This window comes from Alosa sapidissima, chromosome 16, assembly GCF_018492685.1.
Source record: "Alosa sapidissima isolate fAloSap1 chromosome 16, fAloSap1.pri, whole genome shotgun sequence".
Lineage (NCBI taxonomy): Eukaryota > Metazoa > Chordata > Actinopteri > Clupeiformes > Clupeidae > Alosa > Alosa sapidissima.
The window spans coordinates 17,430,667-17,450,906 of NC_055972.1; the positions used below are offsets into that span (position 1 = coordinate 17,430,667).

At 46.5% G+C, this 20,240-nt stretch overlaps 1 protein-coding gene across 3 annotated transcripts in view; it reads right to left on the reverse strand.

The window, feature by feature from the left end:
• Nucleotides 1-20,240, reverse strand: part of golga4 (golgin A4) — a 35,517-nt gene that overhangs the window by 2,684 nt on the left and 12,593 nt on the right. For all 3 annotated transcript variants that reach the window (XM_042064852.1, XM_042064851.1, XM_042064850.1), the window contains 13 exons: nt 18,887-18,970; nt 17,149-17,296; nt 16,553-16,731; nt 14,858-14,956; nt 14,493-14,648; nt 10,261-14,222; nt 10,018-10,139; nt 9,468-9,598; nt 8,394-8,480; nt 7,461-7,478; nt 6,985-7,053; nt 5,421-5,496; nt 543-640 (listed from right to left, as the gene is read on the reverse strand). In XM_042064852.1, coding sequence (XP_041920786.1) covers nt 543-640; nt 5,421-5,496; nt 6,985-7,053; nt 7,461-7,478; nt 8,394-8,480; nt 9,468-9,598; nt 10,018-10,139; nt 10,261-14,222; nt 14,493-14,648; nt 14,858-14,956; nt 16,553-16,731; nt 17,149-17,296; nt 18,887-18,970 — 5,229 coding nt within the window. The remainder of the gene's footprint in view (nt 1-542; nt 641-5,420; nt 5,497-6,984; nt 7,054-7,460; nt 7,479-8,393; nt 8,481-9,467; nt 9,599-10,017; nt 10,140-10,260; nt 14,223-14,492; nt 14,649-14,857; nt 14,957-16,552; nt 16,732-17,148; nt 17,297-18,886; nt 18,971-20,240) is intronic.

The window sequence follows — 20,240 nt, forward strand, 5'->3', positions numbered from 1 at the left end:
ATGGAGGAGACCCACGAGATGCCCAAGTTCAGCGCCAAAGGAGAGCGAGAGCTTGAGCTCGCTATTAAAACATGGCCCCCTGCTTGAGTCATGTGACCGGCAAGTGGCCCACAGGATCCCTGCCGGACATCCTCCCTCACTGGGGTGGAGGTTGAGGGGGGGTGGTAGGGAGGTGATGTCATAGGAGCCTGACTGTTCGCTGTTTATTGCAATCCTAAAGCGCTTGAGGGGAGATCCCCGCTGGCTTTAGGGCCGTGTCGAGCACGCTGTTAATTAAGCAGCTCTAAATGGACATGAGCTGTTAATTAGGCCCGAGTCCACCGGCGAACAACGCCGTTTTTGTGAGTCCTTCTGACTGGAGGCGACTGGTCTTGGGTGTGTGGGAACCGATGGCTTTATTGGCCTCTGTCTAGATCGGCATGAGTTTATTACATCCTCCAGCAGTCCAAACAGCAAACCCTATTCCCACTGTGGGCAGATGAGGCTATATTATATGGCCCATATAAACGAGGCTATATTGCATACATGTGTCGTAAACATACCTTCGTTTCTCGTCCCATCATGTACTCGAACATCACCTTCCTCAGGTACTCGTACTCGGTGGGCTCGTTCAAGGCACTGGAGCTGAACTGGGAGGTGTCTGTGGAAGAGAAACAGCAGTGTTGGACGTTAATAAAGGGCCACAGTTCTACTAATGGCAGGAGCACGACGCGATAGTCAACACGACTAGTGTTACAAGAACCAGACATACAGGCCATGATAAACAGCAGTGCCAATAAAACACCTCCATAAATGTCCCCTTCTCTCTCCCCCTCCATCACTCTCTCTCTCTCACACACACACACACACACATTCTTCTCTTTGTCTCTTTCTGCTTTCACCAACTTTCTCCTGGTAGTGCACGCCTGTAAACACACGTACACACACACACACACAGACAGGCGACACAATCTAAAATTAAGAGTGCTCTGGCTTAGCACTAAAGGACACAGGACGTGTGGCGTGTGCTGGGTTGCAGCAGAGGCAGGAGTGATGATGGCTGTGTGTATGCTCACACTGAGAGAGTGAGTGAGTGAGAAAGAGAGAGAAAGAGAGAGAGAACCCCACTTCTCCCTCTCACCACGCCCGTCCCTCGGGAGGGAGGGGGGTGCTGAGTGCCCCCTAAACACTGGCTCCACAGGAGACGTCTGTTGAGGGGGCGTATTTGGAGGGCTGAATCCAACCACTCACTTGACCTGCTCAGCATGACTCTTAGTGAGAACTTTGAGGAAAAAACAATACATTTATTGTATACATTATTACAGTTTCTCTACAATATCCCCTTCTATAAGAAATAAAAAAAAAAAACTACAACAGAAACACTGCTCTCTCTGACGACTGATCAGGGCTGAGATTGGAGAAGAGGCCCATTGTGCTCTATGATCCCGCTCGGTCGTCTCTGAGCTCTGGACACAGTCATAAATCGGCCGGCCAGCAGGGTGGGGACCGGACCGTCTCCGGCCAGACTCCTAGGTGTGTCGCAGCTTTTAAAGCCATCTCAACAGGGCTGTTGTTTCCCTTTTTTCAACTGCTCCGAAACAAAAAAAAAAGACATCTTTGTTAACAAGCAGCTTTATTTAGAAAGCGGCGTGCAAGTTCTTTCCACTACGCCATTAGCGAGGGTCAGGTCTCTCAACACCACAGGCAAGGACAAACAACAGTGAAGCAGCTGAACCGAGGCTGGATTAAACAGCAAATCACCCCAAAGGGCTTTATGTGTTTACACACTAAGCAATACCATGTCCAAATATGTAGCATGGAAGACAGAGAGCAAGCAAGAGAGAGAGAGAAAGAAAATAGAAAGAAATAGAGAAAGAAAGCATGAGAGAGTCAGAGAGATGAAGAGAAAGCCAGCGTCCAGGCTGCATCTGCGTGACCTGACCCTCATGGTCATTAAGGCCCGGGCTGTCCGGTCACTGAGATAGAGCTGTAAATACTAACTCCACATGGCCTGACATTCCGGCCTGTTTACAAACAATCACACATTCCTTCCACGCAGCCATACAAAACACTTTCTTTAACTACGACGAAAACAAGATCACTGAGATATATGACCCCCCCCCCCCCCCTGCAACGTCCAACACACATCCATCCCAAACCTCCTGATGTATGTGCAATTCCACAAAGATCATCTAAATCATAACTGGTACCATTTAGAATAAGGGATTTATAGTTGTGGTCATTTGGGGTCATAGTGATCACTCCTGTAGTAGTGCCTCCCTCTGCATATCAGGAAGGGCATTTTTCTTCCCTAGTAATCGTAGCCTCTAACTGATAGCTCTACCTCTAACTGATAGCTCTACCATGCTCTACCCATCCTCCCTCCCACTCCTGGGAGATCCATTGAGGAGGGATGACATGACACCCAGCGCTGGGTGGGTGGGTGCTGGGGGCTGAGGGAGGCCTGTTGTGGAGAGGGACAGTTGGAGGTGGCGGAGCAGCCAGTGTTCAGGCCTTTGATCAGGGAAGCGAAGAGAATGCAGGAGTGGTGATGAATCATCCACCACCTGGCCCACTGACCTCAGAACAGCCCGGCTGAACCCACACGGCACCCAGGGGGGGCACAGGGGCCTAACCTGGCAGATAACAGCACCTCAAACACACACACACACACACATTCCCACATACAGAGAAAAAAATATTCAAGACCCTCATCAGATGCTAAACAAATAAACACTACTCCCACATCACAACATACATGCATACACACACCCAGCCTTCCAAACACACATGACCACCCCCTCCACCTTAGACAAACACACAAACCACCACCATATGTTAAACAAACACACTACAGCCACATCAAACACAAACACACACACCCCTGTACCTCTAAAAACACAAGTCTACACCATACAGGCAAACTCACACACAGCCCTGTACCCCAAATAATGACCCCCCCACCCCCACTCACACACACAGACATACAGACACACACACACCCCTGCCCCTCTTTGGAAACACAAACCTCTAACCTTATAGCCACCAAAACACACACACTCACAATATTCTTACTGGAGCAGTCCATGGGAAAGTCCAGTGACCACACGCTCGGGTGGTGTGGTGTGACCCCACAGTCTCCAAAGCCACTGCGTGTGAGGCCTGGGCAGCAGCATAGCGCACACCACTAGAAGCTGTGTCAGGCTACAGGGTGGGTTCATACTAACGTACACACACACACACACACACACACACACACACACACACACACACACACACACACAGGGAGAGAAGGAGAGAACACAGGGAGAGAGACAGAGAGAGGGAAAGAATGAGGATAGAGGGAGAGAGAGAGAGAGAGAGAGAGAGAGAGAGAGAGAGAGAGAGAGAGAGAGAGAGAGAGTAGAAGGGAAAGACAGAGGGAGAAAGAATGTGTGTGTGAAAATGAGGGAAAGACAGCCAGACGTAGGGCAGAGAGGCCGAGGCCTGGGCTGAGAACAGCTTGCAGACATTTGCTTAACAGCAGTGACGGAGAGAGGAGCAGAGGGGATGAGGAGGGAAGACTGTTTACCATTCCTTTCCCATTTGGCTTTTATGAGACTAGCTTGAAAAGCTCCTGGTTTGCTTACTGTACTAACAAGCTTGCTCACACTCTGGAGAGAAAGAGAAAGAGAAAGAGAGAGAGAGAAAGTGCAAGACAAAGCAGATATTGAAAAGGATGAGATTATCCAATTAATGTGGATGATTAGAGGGTTGAGGGGTTGATGAGTTTGCGTCTCAGTGGTGCTAATTAGTGGGGAAAGGCAGCGGGGTCTGGAGCCCACACTGCAGGAGGAGGAGGACGACGCTGGGCTGGGAGTCTGGCGGCGAGTCGGAGATGCAGCTACAGTGGTGGGGCCAGTTAGAGGGGTAGAAACAGAGAGAAAGGGAGAGAGAGAGAGAAACAGAGAAAGTGTGAAAGAGAGGAAGACAGAGGAAGGGGGGGGGAAGCAACACAGGGATATGTGCGTGGGAACGCTGGACTAGAGAGAGAAAGAGAGAGAGAGAAAGAAAGAGAGAGTGAGACAGAGAGGGAGAGAGAGAGAGAGAGAGGGAGAGAGAGAGAGAGAGGGAGAGAGAGAGCCTGCAAAAGCCATTACGCCCAGAGATGAGCTTTCACTGCTTCCACCCCCTCACCCCCGTCTCTCTCAGACCCCCCCAACAGCTCACTCTCTTTATTACACCAGCAGGAAGGGTCCATGGAGGGGTTAGAATCCGGCTGGAGACAGCGTCTGAGCAGCCCGACTCTCTCTCTCTGTCTCTCTTCTTCCTCCATCAAATCTCCATTAATCCCCCCCTCACCACTAGTCCCATATTTCTGATCTGAGTTTGATGGGCCGTGCATGTGTATAGGTGGGTGAGTGCACCTTTGGGTAAGAGAGAAGTGTGTGCACAGTATGTCTGTTCATAGTAAGCTCATAGTTAACTCTGTGGGGGTGTGTGTGTGTGTGTATGTGTGTTTGATTGATGGGTATGTGTAAGGTCTGAGCTCGCATTCTGAGCCTGTTGTGCAGCTGGCGTTGGGGGGACATAGAGGTCGGAGTCCTCAGAACCAGGATCTCACTCAGACTCAGACACACACACACACACACACACACACCCTGACTTTACTATTGGTGTAAATTATGTCTGAACTCTCCCATATCACCACTCTCCTGGGCTATTTGTAGAGAGCTGCACAGAGATGGACCATTCAGAACTCTAAGCCTTGGTTCACACACTCTCTTGCTCTCACACACATCCTATTTCTATCCACCCCCCCACCCCCGACACACACACACACACACACACACACACACACACACACCTTGCTGACATAAATCTTACAGCAACTCTTTTTCTCTCTCCCTCACCTGTGAGACAGCAGCTCAGCCGTTTTGACACAGCAGTTCCCCAACCCCATCCATCTCCACGACACCCCCTGAGAATGAGGCAGCGTGGGGTGCTCTGCACATGAGTCAGACTGCTGCGCTGCACTGGGCTCTGCAGCATGACTTAGTGGAGGGGCTTTCAGGAGTTAGCTTAGACCTGGGGTGCAAAACATTGACCGATTGGGGGCACCGCCGGAGAGGGGCTTCACTGCTGTGCTGATTCCCTCTTAAGAGATTGGCCTAGTGACTCTAGTCAGTGTAATGGTGGCAGTGAGTGAGTGAGTGAGTGAGTGAGTGAGTGTGTGTGCGTGTGTGTGTGTGTGTGTGTGTGAGAAATTCACACTTCCTTCCTCACATGTGCCAAACAGCTTGGCCCATGTCACTGCTCTCCGCTCATCTCATGAGGGTTTGCAGGGTCATGACAGCCACTTGGCTAGTGCAGATTCAGACTCAGCATATTGAGTGTAGCCTCTTCCTTCCCAAACCCCATGATTTTGTGAGCAGTGGTGGAAATCAGGAAGTGAGCCATACCTCTGTAGGAGCTGCCCAGGTGAGTCACCACCGAGTTTTTATGGGCACACCTAAGCTTGTCCTCCAGCGAGTGGATCTGCAACACAAAGAGCACGTTCAGTTCACTAAAAAAATGCACACACACACAAACACAAACACACACACACACACACACACACACACACACACACACACACACACACACACACTCTTTCTTAAGAGCCAGGTCATCTTACCAAACACTACTGCTGCAACACCATTCAATCAGGACACAGTACATTGCATTGGTAAACATTTGGTTTAAATCTTGGAGCTGTTTCCCCCCTCGAGATAATTCTAAAGACCACCAGCTAGTGAACACTGAGTTGACCTCCATTAAAACATTCCCATGTTTGAGACAAATTTGTGAAGGTGTGTGTATGTGTGAGAATGTGCGTGTTTGTTTGTGCTTTGGAGGATGTGAGTGTGAGAGTGTGTGCATTATGTGCAGTGCACGTGTGTGTGTGTGTGTGTGTGTGTGTGTGTATGTGTGTGTGTGTGTGTGAGAGAGAGAGAGCCTAAGAGACGAATGGTAGTGAGGTTAGTGTAGTTGTTTATAAGGCTAGAGTAAGAGTAAACAGATGTGTGCGGTAATGAGCCCCAAATCCCCAGAGAGTGCCGCCCCTCGCACCGCTCCAGGGGTGAAAGGAATCATGGGAATGGGGCAGAGGGATGAGCTGCGCCACGGCAACCGCGGGGCTGGCTCCAAAACAAACTTCCCGCTTGATCGTCCGTTTCTCTCGCCTACCCAGCTAGCCCTGGTCTTTCTCTCACTCCTTCTCTTGCACTCTTCCTCACTCCCTCCCTGTGAATTCCGTGATGTAACGCCATTTAATTAGCGGAGCATCATCCGGAGTAATGCCATGGAGCATCAGCCCTGAAAGGTTCTCATCACTGGCTGGCTACTCACAACAGCACAGCGGGGACAGCCTGTACAGCTTATTGTGAACACATTCACTAATACTAGCCACTTTATTAGGTGTATTGTATGGAACACCCCTCTTAGAATGTTATTTCACCTGAGCTAAACTACAAGGCCAACAAAAGCCAAAAAGGCTGGAACAATATTTGTGCTTACGAAAGTTAAAGAATACAGAAGTAATGTCTTTCAGTTTAACGTTTAAATTTCGGATGAAAATGACACTGTTTGAGTGAAGCTTTAAGCATATGGCCACTTCTGACACGTGACAACCTTCAAGGGTGGTGACCTTGACCTTCACGGCCGCAAACCCAATGGCGTGTGCAAAGACAACATGAACTGTCTGGGGAAAACACTGACACATCTGCAAACACCCAGGCACATCTGCACATTAGCTACTGCATGTGTGTGTATGTTTGTGTGTGTGTGTGCGTTTGTGTGTGTGTGTGTGTGTGAGAGAGAGGTGGGTGGGGGGGGGCTGTAAAACTCTACACTAATTAAGCCTCATTATCAAATAGCTAAAGGGAGTATAAACAGAGTGGCTCTGGTGGCCCCAGACACCGGAGCTGCTGCTGTTGCTGCTGCTTCTGGCTACGGCCCCATCTCCTCCTCCTCCTCTCCACTCACCCGGTCTTGGTACCCCTGCTCCCTGAGCCGGGCCTCGCTCAGCTGGGTGGTCTTCTGGGCAATCTGGAGCTGCAGAGAGATGAAGCTTAGTTAGTGTTGGGGATAAACTGGTGGCATTAAACCAACCAGGGAGAGTGTTACATACAAGCATGGAGATGCACATGTCAAGGTAATGGGTTTCCGAAGAACTAAGCAGAAATATATCACTGCATAGTATTGTAAGGAAATTTATGGTGGGAATAGTGAGTAGTTCACTGCCATTGCTATACAACACATAAAGACATGACAGCATTTCCAAAGTCTGAAATGGGAAACAGAACGGTGCTGTAGGTTGCTGTGGAATGAATCTTTGGCTGTGGGACAGTATTACTAAACTATGAGTTGATGTGGGAAACAGAGCAAGGTTTCCAACTAATCAATCAATCAATCCTTCTACCATCGATAAAAAATAATGGGAAGGGCTGGGTCCAACTCACCTGAAGCTCCTCAAGGCCCTAAAAGAGAGCAGAGAAACATAAATCAATTAGAAAGCAGACAAGAAACTGGAGTGCACAGCACTATTCAAACATAAATCAATGTCGGTGGGAAACCCAGATGATCAGCAGCCTTCTTTGAAAGCTCCAACCTGCACAAATGTGTGCATTCCACCAGCTGACCAATACTCTCACTGGCTGTAAAATGAAAAATGGTCTATCATTCCACTGACGCGGCCACTAAGACCAATATGGAGCAATATGGAGGGAAAAACAGCAACAGCAACAGCAACAAAGATGCATTGGTGCCGCTAGAGGCTTGAAACCTCGACATGAAATAAAATGTGGAGATGATTGTAGTCGTTTTTGGCTTCGCTGAGAATACTCTCCCTGTTGTTGCTTAACAGGGGCAGATACTTCGCCTTACATCAGCAAGGAAGAATGCAGCATTGCGAAGCAGAGCTGCTGCGCTGCTTGCGTTAGGTTATTTTAAAAGGGGGAATCGGTGAAGTGCTTGTATTCATCTTGATAAATTTGGCAAAACCCCCATCCTGGGAGGAACGTAGCTGTTCCACATCTCCAACAGCAAGCTGCATTTGCCTTAGGGGCACCGAGGAGGGCGTAAATCTTAAGCCCAGAGATTTTTTTCTTATGATGGCTAATTGAGAACAGGGATCCAGGCAGACACAATTGCCTCTTAAGACCCCCACCTCCTCAGTTCTCCAGATAGGACATTACTTTCCCCCTGCTTTGAGTTAGATCCTCGCTGCGTCCCGCTTGCACTGGACGGCAGCCATATCACTCGCAGCGAAAGCACAGAGCTGGCCCCACTTGGTTCGGCGTGTAAATACTGTAGTCATTATAACTTTCTTTTATGGAACCATATGCATTCTTCCTACTGGAAGGTGAGAGGGGCGCCCTGCTGTGGTGGCGTACCTGCGGGCCAGTGAGGCTGCGCTGCTGAAGCTCGTCCAGCTCCTTCTGCACCTCCCACACACGCGTTCCCATCTCCTCCTCGCGGCTCTGACGGCACAGCACAGGACCGGACAGGAGAGAGGGGGGGGGGGGGGGGGGGGGGGGAACAATTAGTCACTTCCTGCACTGTTTGTTCTCATTTTCCTGAGCGCTGCTCTGTCAGGCCGTCTCTGCAGCGAGCGAGCGAGAGAGACGCTGCGAGACATCATATGAAGGAGAGTTTTTTCAAGGCCAAAGGAAAGGCACACAAAGAGCTACAGTGAAGGATCGGAAGTACACAGTCAGTGGCACCATTTTTGACATCCCGGCTGTGCGCTGCAGCATGCGGATGCAATGAAAATGACACCCAGAATAGGCCATTAAAGTGCCAGTTTTCAGCTTCGACTAGAGGGTGTTTACAGCTGTCAAGTGACTAGCGTAGAATTATAAGCTATTTTATCCAAACAAGAAAAGTGCCATAGCCATAATGAAAATGACTGTAAATGCATTTATACAAGACAATTACATTGACTTTACTTTCAGTCCCCAAGGGCAGTAGGGGGATCTATGAAATTGAAATGACAGAATGTAATATGTATGCAAATGGAACTTGTGAGGTGAGCTGTGCTGTATGCTTTTCGTCTCTGGCGATGTAGTCAGTTGAGCTTAAGGTTTTGACTCAAATACTGGCGGACAGAACTCACATGGAATTCATAAATTAGCAGCGCTCAGAGGGGATTAAGGAAAGGTATTTGTCTGGCTAATGGCTTCCTGATGATGGAAGAGAGATACGGAAAACTTCACTAGACAGCTGAAACAGTTGCAGGAAGGAACTGCACTTATTTTTGAGATAGATACTTCATACATTTTGGTTGTAGTGAGCAAAAAAAACAAAATTTAAATTTCAGTTTTTGCAGGCCACGTTAAAAAGGAAAGCTCTCAAAATTACCTCAAAATAATATCCTTTCTGTATGAAAAATAATATCCTTTCTGTATGTAATTGATCTAAATATTCTGTCTGTGTTTGTGTAACCTGAGCACTACATGTCTCCATACCTGCAGGATCTCCTCGTACCGCTGCACTGTCCTTTTCAGGTCATCCTCCTTCTGGGCAATCACCTTCTTCAGCTCGCTGGCTTCGTCCCGGTGGCTGTCCATCAGCTCCGCCTCCACGCTCTGGGCCTTTTCTGTGTGGGGTAAAGTGACAGCAGGAAAAATCTCAGCAAGGTCGTCTTCCAAAACCACTCACTCGCTTCCTACTCGCCAAAACGGATGAACTGGCAATGCGAGGGAAACATATGGTAAACCTGCCAGAGAGGAGGTCTTAGTTCAGCAGATTTATTTATTTTTTTACTTTTCCTGAATCTAGCTATCCCTCATTAAATATTGAAGCCCTTATTCAGTATTTCTTAAGGTCAAATGGAATTGAATAAAGAGTACTTATATAAATGTTAGAATAATTTAATAGTAGTGGTTCAGCTGCAATGCTATAAAAGGTTTTGTGAAAATGTTTTTTTATAAAGGCAGACTATATAATGTAATGCTACTTTGTGACTTCCAAACACAAATACAAAGACTGTTCTGTGTAGTAAACATTCCTCCTTACCAATGGTCTCTTTTACCGATGTCTCCAATTCCTTCTCTTTCAGCGCCATTTGTGTGTTGAACTCCCTCAAGATCTGTTTAAGTGCAGAATTCTGTTTCATTTCCAGGTCCTCAATTTCTTGCCTGTGAAGGAAACATGGAGAGCTTCATAAGCCCACAGAGGAGACAGATACTTTTGGTTCACATCCCAAACACCAAGAACAAAAAAATAAACAAGGTTTCCTTTTTAATTGGGGAGACTTACTTCAGTTTCTTTTCACTTTCTTCTGCCATCTCTCTCTTCAAGTGCTCCAGTTCCTGCTCGTGCTCCCTCCTTAGCGAGCGCAGGTCTTTCTGTAACCTGGTGAACTCTTTCTGGATTTTCTGCTTCTCCTGCTCGGTCTGCGACAGCTTGCTCTTCAAGTACTCCGGACTCTGCTCGAATGAGCGGTCAGCGCCATCAGCATCTCCATTTCCCTGAGAAGAGTTTTGATAGACGCCAAGAAGGCTCTCCTTTTCCTCCAACCTTTGAGATAGTTCTAAAAGCTTCTGCTCATACTCCTTCACCAAAGCTTCTTTCTGACTTTGCCAATCCGCTTCCCCCTGGGTTACATCACCCACAGGCTCCTTTCCCAAGATGCTATGGTTTTGCTCAACTACACAGTGTTCTGTCTCGATTAGTCTTGCCTCAGTCAGTTGAGTCTTCTGTAGCTCTTGAACCAGTGAGGTCTGTTCTAAGAGCTCTGCCTTAAGGCGGCTGATTTCAGCTTGATGGTTTGCATTCTGCTCCTGAGCTTCTTCAAGCTTTCCCTGGAGCTCTTTAAGGCTTCGGAGGATCTCCTCCTCCCTGTCTTTACCTGCCATAGCACATTTCTCTTCCTGAGACGTTTTGGTTTGAAGAGCTGCAATTTTGTCCTCATAGCTACCCCTCAGACTCTCTAAACATTTCTCCTTCTCGAGGTTCTCGTTGTGGCGAACTTGCTCGAGTTGTCTTTCATGTTCTTCCCTCAGGCTACTGAGGGCCTCCTCCAGGCCCTTCTCCTTCTCCTCTAACAGTCTCATTTGCTGCTCCTTCTCTGTCTGGCTCTGCTGAACATCCTGCACCTGGGACTGCAGGGTCTTGATGACTTTCTCCTTCTCCTCGATCTGTGAGGTCAGCTGTTTTCGGATGAGGCTGATTTTCTGCTCTGCTTTCTTTTTCAGCTCAGCCACTTTCCCTGTGCTCTCTGAGGACCTCTCCTCCGCCATTTTCAAGGCCTCCTCCTTCTCCCTCAGTATCTCCATTTTCTCCTTCTCAAAGTCCACTTTCTGACATTCAAGTTCTTCTTTGGTGGCTTGAACTTCTTTCTCCATAGACAGGAGTTTTCCCTCCATCTCCTGGACAAGGTGATCCCTTTGAGAGGACTGCTCCTGTGCCTGCTGAACCTGCTCCATTATCTCACGCTTCTCACTTTCCCTGATGTCCGTGTGCTGCTGCAGGTCCCTCTTCAACTGCTCACACTCTTTTGTCCTCACGTCTAACTGCTCTTCCAAATCACCAGCTCTTCTTGTGCAGCTTTCAAGGTCCAGGGCCAGAGCAGTGACCCTTTGCTCTTTTTCTGAAAGAGCTTGGTCCATCTCTGACTTGCTGATGGACTGATTGTCAAGGCTTGCTGTTAGCCTCCGCATGTTCTCTTCTTTCTCTACTATTTGCTTCTCCATGTCCTCTATTTTGGCCTGCAGAGTTTTGACAGTGTTATGGTTGTCTGTGAACTTGGATTCTGCTTTTGTTTTGAACTCTGACAGTTTTTTCCTGAGTGTCTCGACCTCTTCTAGAGCCAGACTTTTTTCTTTATTAAGAGTTTCCACGGTCTCTTCCATCTGGCTGTTAAGCATTTGTTTTTCCTCCATGTGCTGCTGTTTCAGCAAGGATATGGCTTCTTCCTTGTCAGTTATGCTACTTGCTAACTGAGACTTTAAGCCTTCAATGTTGCTCTCTAAATTGTTGATATGTAGTGCATTTGCTTTGATATTTTCTGAAATTATTCTATTTTCTTCAGTGAGCTGTTCAATGCGAAGTTCCTTCTCAGAAAGGACTTGAGAGTTATTCTCCGATGTTTTCTGTAAGGACTGTCTCTCATTTGTTAAGGCTTCAAAATTCTCTGAATTTTCTCTGAGTTTTAGTGTCAGCTGCTCAAGTGAGTTGCTCAAATTCTGGTTCTCCTCTCCCCTTTGCTTAAGCTGTCTCTCTAAAGTGCAAATGTTATCTGTTTTTGCTATGATGATATTTCTGAGGTTTGTGACCCTTTTTTGAGTGCTTACAATTTTGTCTTGAAGTTCTCTCACTCGATTTTCAACATTCATGCAAAGCTCATCAGTAGATCCCTCAATTCTTGCCTGGACTTCTCTGCAATGCTTCTCCAACTGTGCATGCATAGATTGCACAGAATTTTTAAACTCTTTTTCCTTGCGTTGTAGTTCAAGAACTTTATCTTCTAGCTTCTTCTGGAAGTCCTCACCTTCCTTATTCCGAGAATCTTCAAGAACACTCAGCTTATTATGTGCATCTTCAAGATTTCTGGAAAGTTCCTGTATTCTTTCTCGACTCTCCACCTCCAACTTCACAACCTGGTCTTGGACCATATTTCTTTCACTAAGAGCCTGATTGAGATTCTTCTCAACCGATTCCACCTGCTCTTTGAGCATAGCCTCTCCTTGTGATAAACTGTCTAATTTCACTGCAGCTTCTCTCAATTCTGCTTGCAGCTTCTGCACCGTGGTCTCCCTTATAGACAACTCTTCCTTCAAGTCAGACATCTCTTTTACAACTCGCTCCTTCTCTTCCTTGCTGACACCAAGTTGTTGTGAAACCTCTTCCAGCTCTTGAGACTTTTCCTGGAGCTCAAGGGCATGTTTCTCCTGAAGTTCCTCCTCTTGCTGACTGAGTTTCTCTTGCCAAGTTTGTGCCAATTTTTCTTGCTCCTGTCTCTTAACCTCCTTGAGTTTCTCCAGTTGCTCTTTGTGGTTGGCCTCCAAGTCAGATATGGTACTGTTCAGTCCCTCTGAGTTAGCTTGAGCCATTTCCAAGATCTTCTCCTTGAGCTGCTGTTCTTTCTGCTGTAGTTCATTCTCCTTTTTCACTAGCTCACCCTTCAGTGCCTCCTCAGTGTCCTGCAGCTTTTTCTTGAACTTTTCCTGCATCTCTTTGGCCTTCTGTCGGACCTTTTCGGCTTTATTCTCTTGAGATTTTAGTTTAGCATCCATGTCTTTTTTTATATTTTCAATCTTCACCTGATGAGCATCTAACTGTTTTCTTAATTTATTCTCTTCTTCTTGCATGGCCTTTAAATTGTCAGTGTGGGATTTCTCTTTTTCAGAGATCTCCTGTTTGGCCTGTTCTACTTGGCACTGAACCTCCTGCAGCTCCTTACTCTTTTGCTCAAGAAGGTCTGCTTTTTGCTTGCATTCACTTTGGGCACTTTCCAAGAGCGCTTTAAGGTCTTTTAGTTCACTCTTTGATTGTGCCAGCTGTTCTGAAATCTCACCAAGACCATCATGCTGTTTCTGCTTTAGCTCTTCCAATTCTTTGTCCTTGTGCTGCTGAGCCTTTTCTAAATCTTCTTTCAAGGTTTTCGCCTGCTGTTGATGTTCCTCTGCTTCCCTCTGTTTTTCCTCCAGGATCACCTTTAGTTTATCAAGCTCCTCTTTTAGTGTCTTCTCTACTTCTCCCACTGACTGCTCGTGTTGGTGCTTGATACTCTCCATATCTGCTTGATATTTTGCCAGCTCTTCTTGAAACCTTGCTTCGAACTCTTCCCTTGCTGACTTGCTGGCCTCTTCAGCAGCTGAGAGTTTCTCCTCAAGGAGCTGCTTAGTCTTGGTGATTTCCAGGAGCTCCAAAGACAGGGCCTCCAGCTCAGTCTGCTTCACATCCAGCTTCTCCAGCGTTTTCTGATTCATGTCTTCGACATGGGCGTGGAACTGCAGCTCCTTGTCCTTCAGGATGGCCTCCACTTCTGCCCGATGCTTCTCCTGAAGCTCATGCATGGTTGCGCTGTGTTGCTGGTTGAGGGCCTCAGCTTGCTCGGCTTTAGATTTCTCCAAGAGCTTCTGGTGCTTCCCCTCAAGGGCCAACAAGTCTGCCTCATGTTTTTTATTCAGTTCTTCTATCTGTGATGAAAGCTCGCTTGACTGGACGCCATCCACCTCAGAGTTTCTTGCCAAGGAGCTTTCCAGTTCTAGTATTTTCTGTAATAACAGATTTGTGAATGTTAATGGAAATATTTGCACACCGTTAGGAACACTTCAGATATCAGACTGTACATCAAAGCACTTCAAACTCCCAAAGCAAAAACACTCTAAAAATGTGAGAGGGTATTTTATCCTCAAAATGAACCCACAATTTCCCTGTATCTCAATTCAGATCAAAGTTGCGCCAATTAATTCTCGTAGGAGCTTCTGAAGATCCTATCAAGAAAAGGGTTGCGTAAGAGCTTAAGTTACTGCTGACAAACTCACAGTTCTGGCCGTCTCCAACTCCAGCAGCAGCTCCTTGGCCTTATTCTCTGCCTCTGCCCGCAGGGCAGTTTTCTGCAGCTCTGCCTCTTCGATAGCTAGGGTGGCCTGTTGCTCCCTATCCCGAGCAGCCTGATTCATCTCCTCCCGACACTGTTCCTGCACCAAAAATACAGCAAAAATATTGAAATATTTCAAAATATTATTCTGTTTGTGAAAGTTTCTGTAAATATATTAAATAAAGGTTATGGAATAAGGCTATCTGAAATAATCTGAGATGTTCTACGACATGTATTTTGATTAGATTACAAACAGATCAATGAGGGTTAATTTTAGATGAAAAACGTGATCTGGAATTGTAAACATACCACAGCCTGATTAATCTGAGCTTGGACTTCCTGTTCTTTGTTGGCGAGAGCTTGTGCATGTGTACGCTCCAACTCCACAATCTTGTCCTCAGAAGACTTCTACAGACATGGAAACAGCAAAAAAGACTCTTATCCAATACTCAGGAACCAAACACCAAGGAGCGGAAACACAGGAAGAATACAGATTTCAAATCCAATATTTCCAATCCACTGAAGACTGATGCTCAATTACTTCACATCTCTAAAACTCTGACAAATATTATGAAACGAAAGTGCAATCTTTTGAGGAGAGGCATCATTATCTGAATTCCTCTTCCACTCAATAACCCACATCACCACAAAGTATGACAGAAAACTTCCAGAAAACGTTCTCTAAAACTCTAACTAACTTCCAAAAGCAGAGCGTTACTGGCCAAACTGGCACCTGTTTCGGTCCAAACCTTGTGGGCAACATACATCTTTGTCATGACTCATGACTGAGGCTTAGTTGGCTAATGAAAGAAACAGAAAAGATTGCTGACGTACAAGCTTTTAAAATTTAAACCTGGGTTATATGTGCAAAGAATACCAGATCATACTGTATAGGTGATTGTCAAAATACTAATTTTTTACAGTTGCCTCGACGTCAATGAATCATTCTCTAATGCACATGGGATGAATCAGAAAGGGCCATGATTCCTGTAAGCATATACGCCATGAGCCTCTAGCTCACAAGACTTTAAAATCTCCACCCTGACAAAAAGCTGAATGAAAGTGAGAATATTGAGGAGAGTGATGGCTTAACCAGACAGTGTAGTCTTGAGGGCCAGAGAAACATCAGTGCCTCTGCATGCAAAACATAAGGAACATATCAGAGGGATAGGAACTACAGAAACCCCTCTTGACACTTTTTTGATGCTTCTCCCAGAACTAAAATATCTCTACCGTTTTTTTTACAGTTGATGAATTCAGTGAAGCACCATTGCAGGATATGGACACGGCAGATTATTGCTATGAATGAATAGGGTGTTTATTTCTGAATTCAGGCAAATGAATAATATTATCAATAAGCCCAATTATCATGGATGCTTCCCATTTGAGAGGAGAAAAAGAGCAAGCTGATGAAAATGTGTATGATGAATCCACATGGGAGTATTAAACAGCTGTGGCAAACATCAGTAAATAAATTATCCGCAGATTGGCCTTAATTATATTCCAGAGAGTTTAACACTCTCTGTTGCATCCAATTCCCTAAACAAAATTGCTCTAACAGATGGCTTCTGTTGGATGTAGCTTAGCACTCCATAAAAACAGGGAAAATACTTCTTAAAACAGAAACAACTTGGAAAAACCAAATTGTAAATGTCAGTAATTATATAAATATCATTGGCCAGTAGCAGGTCAGCTGGTTGATGGTTAGGGCTTTTTCTCATCCTCATAATGTGAAACACCTCCTATTTTGACATGCGCAAACTCAGCTGAAGCTCAAACTCATCCTCACCCAGAATGAGGTGGTGTGGGAGGTGTGTTCAATTAGCTATGATTATGTGTGTTTAAGTGTTAAGCTTAAAGTGCTTTATGCAAAATAGTAGGTAGAATCGAGAGATAAAGAAAATAGCAATAGCACATAAGACAATATACAGACACACACAACCCATTAAGCACAGACAGTGCCCCTTGTGTGTTAACGAGTGTGTGTGGGGGACTCCTCCTCACCTTCATGATGTTCACCACCTCCTGTTTGACGCGCGTGAGCTCCTGCTGGAGGCTCCTGCGCTCCTCCTCGCTGGCCTTCTCCACCTCCTTGACCCGCTCCTCCATCTGCACCTGCAGCTGCCGCCGCGCCTCCTCCGTCCGCTGCGCCATGCCCAGGGTGCGCTCCAGCTCCTCAAAGCCTGTAGGAGACGCACGCACGCACAACAAACGGGGAGGGAGACACGGGCAAAGATAAAAGAAGAGACACAGACACACAGAGAAAATCACAACACACGCACGCAACACAAAATGCTGATGGGCAAGTTGTGTCAAATTAGAAAAAGAACATCAGTGAACCTCATCTCAGTAGCTGTGCAAATTGGGCTTAAAAATCAAAGCACACTTTCTTGTCTTTATCGGAAGCAGTACTTCAAACATTGCAGCCAGAGCTGAAACACCAGATCTGACAGACAGAACAAAGGCTGACAGTGCCAGACAGATTCCCCGCTCTTATAGGAGGAGGGGAAGAGTAGGTGTTGGAAGTTGTTATGGGTGCAGAAAGGTGAAGATAATATTGAGGAGATAAAAGCTGACACCCGTGGGCCATCCCTCCCCACCTGCTTTCTCGTTCTTCTCTTTCAGCTCCTGCAGCTCCTCCTTCTGGGCCACGGCCTGCTGGACACGCGCCCTCAGCTGGGCGATCTCCTCCTCCTTCATCTCCAGCGTCTCGTGCATCTGGCGCTTGGTCTCCGCAATCACCATGCCCTACACACACACACACACACACACGCCAAGACAAACACACCGTCATGTCAGACACACAGCCTTTCACCAGCACACTTCCAATTGGTCATTCAGCCAATGCTTTCCAGCAGTCTCTCCGAGCGCGCATTCTCTGCAAATGTCTGTCCAAAGGACATGAACTAATGACCTAAATTTGTGGCCTTAAAAGGCAGTGAAAATGTAGAAAACGACTCTGCACCCCGAGTGGGACCCCAACATGGTTATTGCGTAGGAGTCAAAATTCCAGTGTTCTGATGAAGCCTTGAGGGTCAAAATGTCTGTCCTGTTTACCAGTGCCCAACTGTCTGCATTTCACTGCAGGATGACAAGATGTTTCCAATTTACTTTGTCTACCTCATCACTTTTTAGGCCATTTGTGGTCGTTTTGGGGACACGACAGCTTTCACTCCAGACACTGAGCGGGCTGTAATGTCCTGTTGTGTTTGCATGGCGGAGAGGCTGGGACTATTTACTAGCAATCAATCAGATTTGGGATATTGTCAGCTAATGTCAGGGCATTGCAAACATTTCTGCCGTCCCGCAGGGATTTTTTTAGTGGGTGACCATGTAAACATAATCCAATTCTGTGTGTATGTAATGCTCAGAAAGCCATTTCCGCTGCTGGTCCATGAACTCACTGCTAAAACAAGATTAGAAGTCATGGACCCATCTTCCCTCTCCTCCGCCAATACATCTCATGGCAGCTAATCTGACTCAGACAGACAAGAAAAACAAATCGTTCCGCGGAAACAACTTTTAAGGCCTAAACATGTAATCTGGCTGAGGGATTTGTTCTCCGGTTCCTACTGTAGCTGTTTTCTGGGCCTTCCATCACCCCTCTGGTAAGCGTAAGTGCTTCTGACCGGTTTGTCTTCCCTCCTGCATTCCTCAGACTGACCTTCCTCAGCCACCAGCCTCTATCCAGCTAAGCAGGGGTCAGTGGTTAAGCACAGAGACCTGGAAGAGCTGGAGGATTTAAGGCAACTACTTGCTGCTAGTTTGTAAGCCTGGTTATATTTCACTGTGGGCCAACAGGCCACTTGAAGGGTGACACAAATAACTCTGAATAGAAGGGGGGAAGAGAGAGAGAGGGGGGGGGGGTAGAAAATCTCTTGCAAATGTTAAAAACAGGGGATCTTTTTGGGTGATGGTGCCCTGAGGATGAAGTCATAAGCTGTCATTTTGAATTATCTGTCTAGAATGGAAGCAGAAAGCAGCTAATGAAGGGGCCAATAATGCAAACCCTATCAAATATCTACTGTAACAGGCAGTAATCACATCTGACGTCTTCTCCTTTTAGACTCAGTAGGTAGAAAATAATTCCTAAGCACACTGACTTTATGGCTGTTTTAAGGTACAGACATGCATTTGGTCAGAGAAGATAGACTTTTCTGAAAAGAGCACTTGAGGTGACATAACATGCCAAACTGAATCAGACTGCAAATGCCAAATGACTGAAGCCGAGGTCTGAGCCTTGAAATCCACTGAATTCCCTTAACGTCTCTCCTCTCTTTCCCCAGCCCCTTCCACACACACACACACACACACACACACACACACACACACACACACCTTGTCCTGCTCCAGCTGCTCTATGAGGTTCTTGGCGTCTCGCAGCTGCGTGATCAGCTTCGTCTTCTCGGTTGTGTGAAGTTCCTACAGGAATCAGACACACAAATGCACACAGACAGAGTTGTGGTCAGCTCGCTTGTCTGCTCAGCCGTAGACAAGAGGATTCATGTGGTAAGCATAAATCTCCTTAGGCACAAACTTTCCAACACCCATTTGTAACTTCCATATCTTTCCACTTCACAAAAGACAGTCTGTCAGGACTAGGGAGAAAAGGAGCAGAGTAAAATATAGACCCTTTCAACAATAAAAACAAAAACAATGCTTGAACGTTCTATTTGGGCCCCAATCTACTTCCTCTGCATTAAGATAACATATGGAATGTTAAAAAGGAAGCCTTGTGGGGCCAACTATGATGCTGATAATGGAACTCTCTTGAAAGGGTCCATAGAAATAAGGTGTTGAAATATGAAACATGCTGCGAAAACATTAACTCTGTCTTACCAACTCTAACTGTCCAAAAATGCCAGGCATAAGGAAGTTGTCCACACATTAAAAGCTTTTGGGTGACATTTTGAGTGCTGCTCCACTCAAATTCCACAAGTCATTCTTGTGTGAGTAATATGTGAGAGATGTGTGCGAAGGGGAATGAATGTGGAAAAAAAGATGAGCCATTCTGCAAACAGCTGGCAGCTAAGAAGAGTGTTTCTAGAAGATGATTCTAGATGTACTGCCCAGCGGTAACAAATATCACCACTGCATGGTCACAAGGCCATGTACTGTCCGAAGAAATGTAAACATGCTTCCCAGATCCTCTCCATCCCATACTCCTGCAACTTCTTGTAAACGACAAGTCTTATATGTTCCTCTCTTGGTTACTCAATGATTGTTGAACTCTTGTTGAATTCTTGCTTATGTAAAGTTTACAAATTGTCAAATTTTGTAGAAAAAAAACGTATGTTCTAAAGCCACAATCCTTGTGTTTTCCACAATGTCAAAATATACAGTACTGAGCAAGCATGGCAGTGGCAATGGTAATGATATCTCTCTCACAGTCACACACTCATAGATGAGAGTTGGGAGTAAGTGAGACATGCTAGTGCGCTGGGCTTTGGGCTCTGCCTCCTCCTGCCACCCCTGGAGCCTACGGGCGGAGCCCATCGCGACCGCTCGGGTCTCGCCGCTGACCAGAGTGAGCCAACAAACAAACCTTAATTACAGCCCAGGTCTGTTGGCACCGCTGGAAGCTTACGCCTTGGCTAGCCACAACTACAAGCCACCGCATCCGCATTCCAGAATGACTCCACTATCTACAACCGGCTCTGTAGGTTGCGCCGCGTGTTGGCGGAAGTGACCG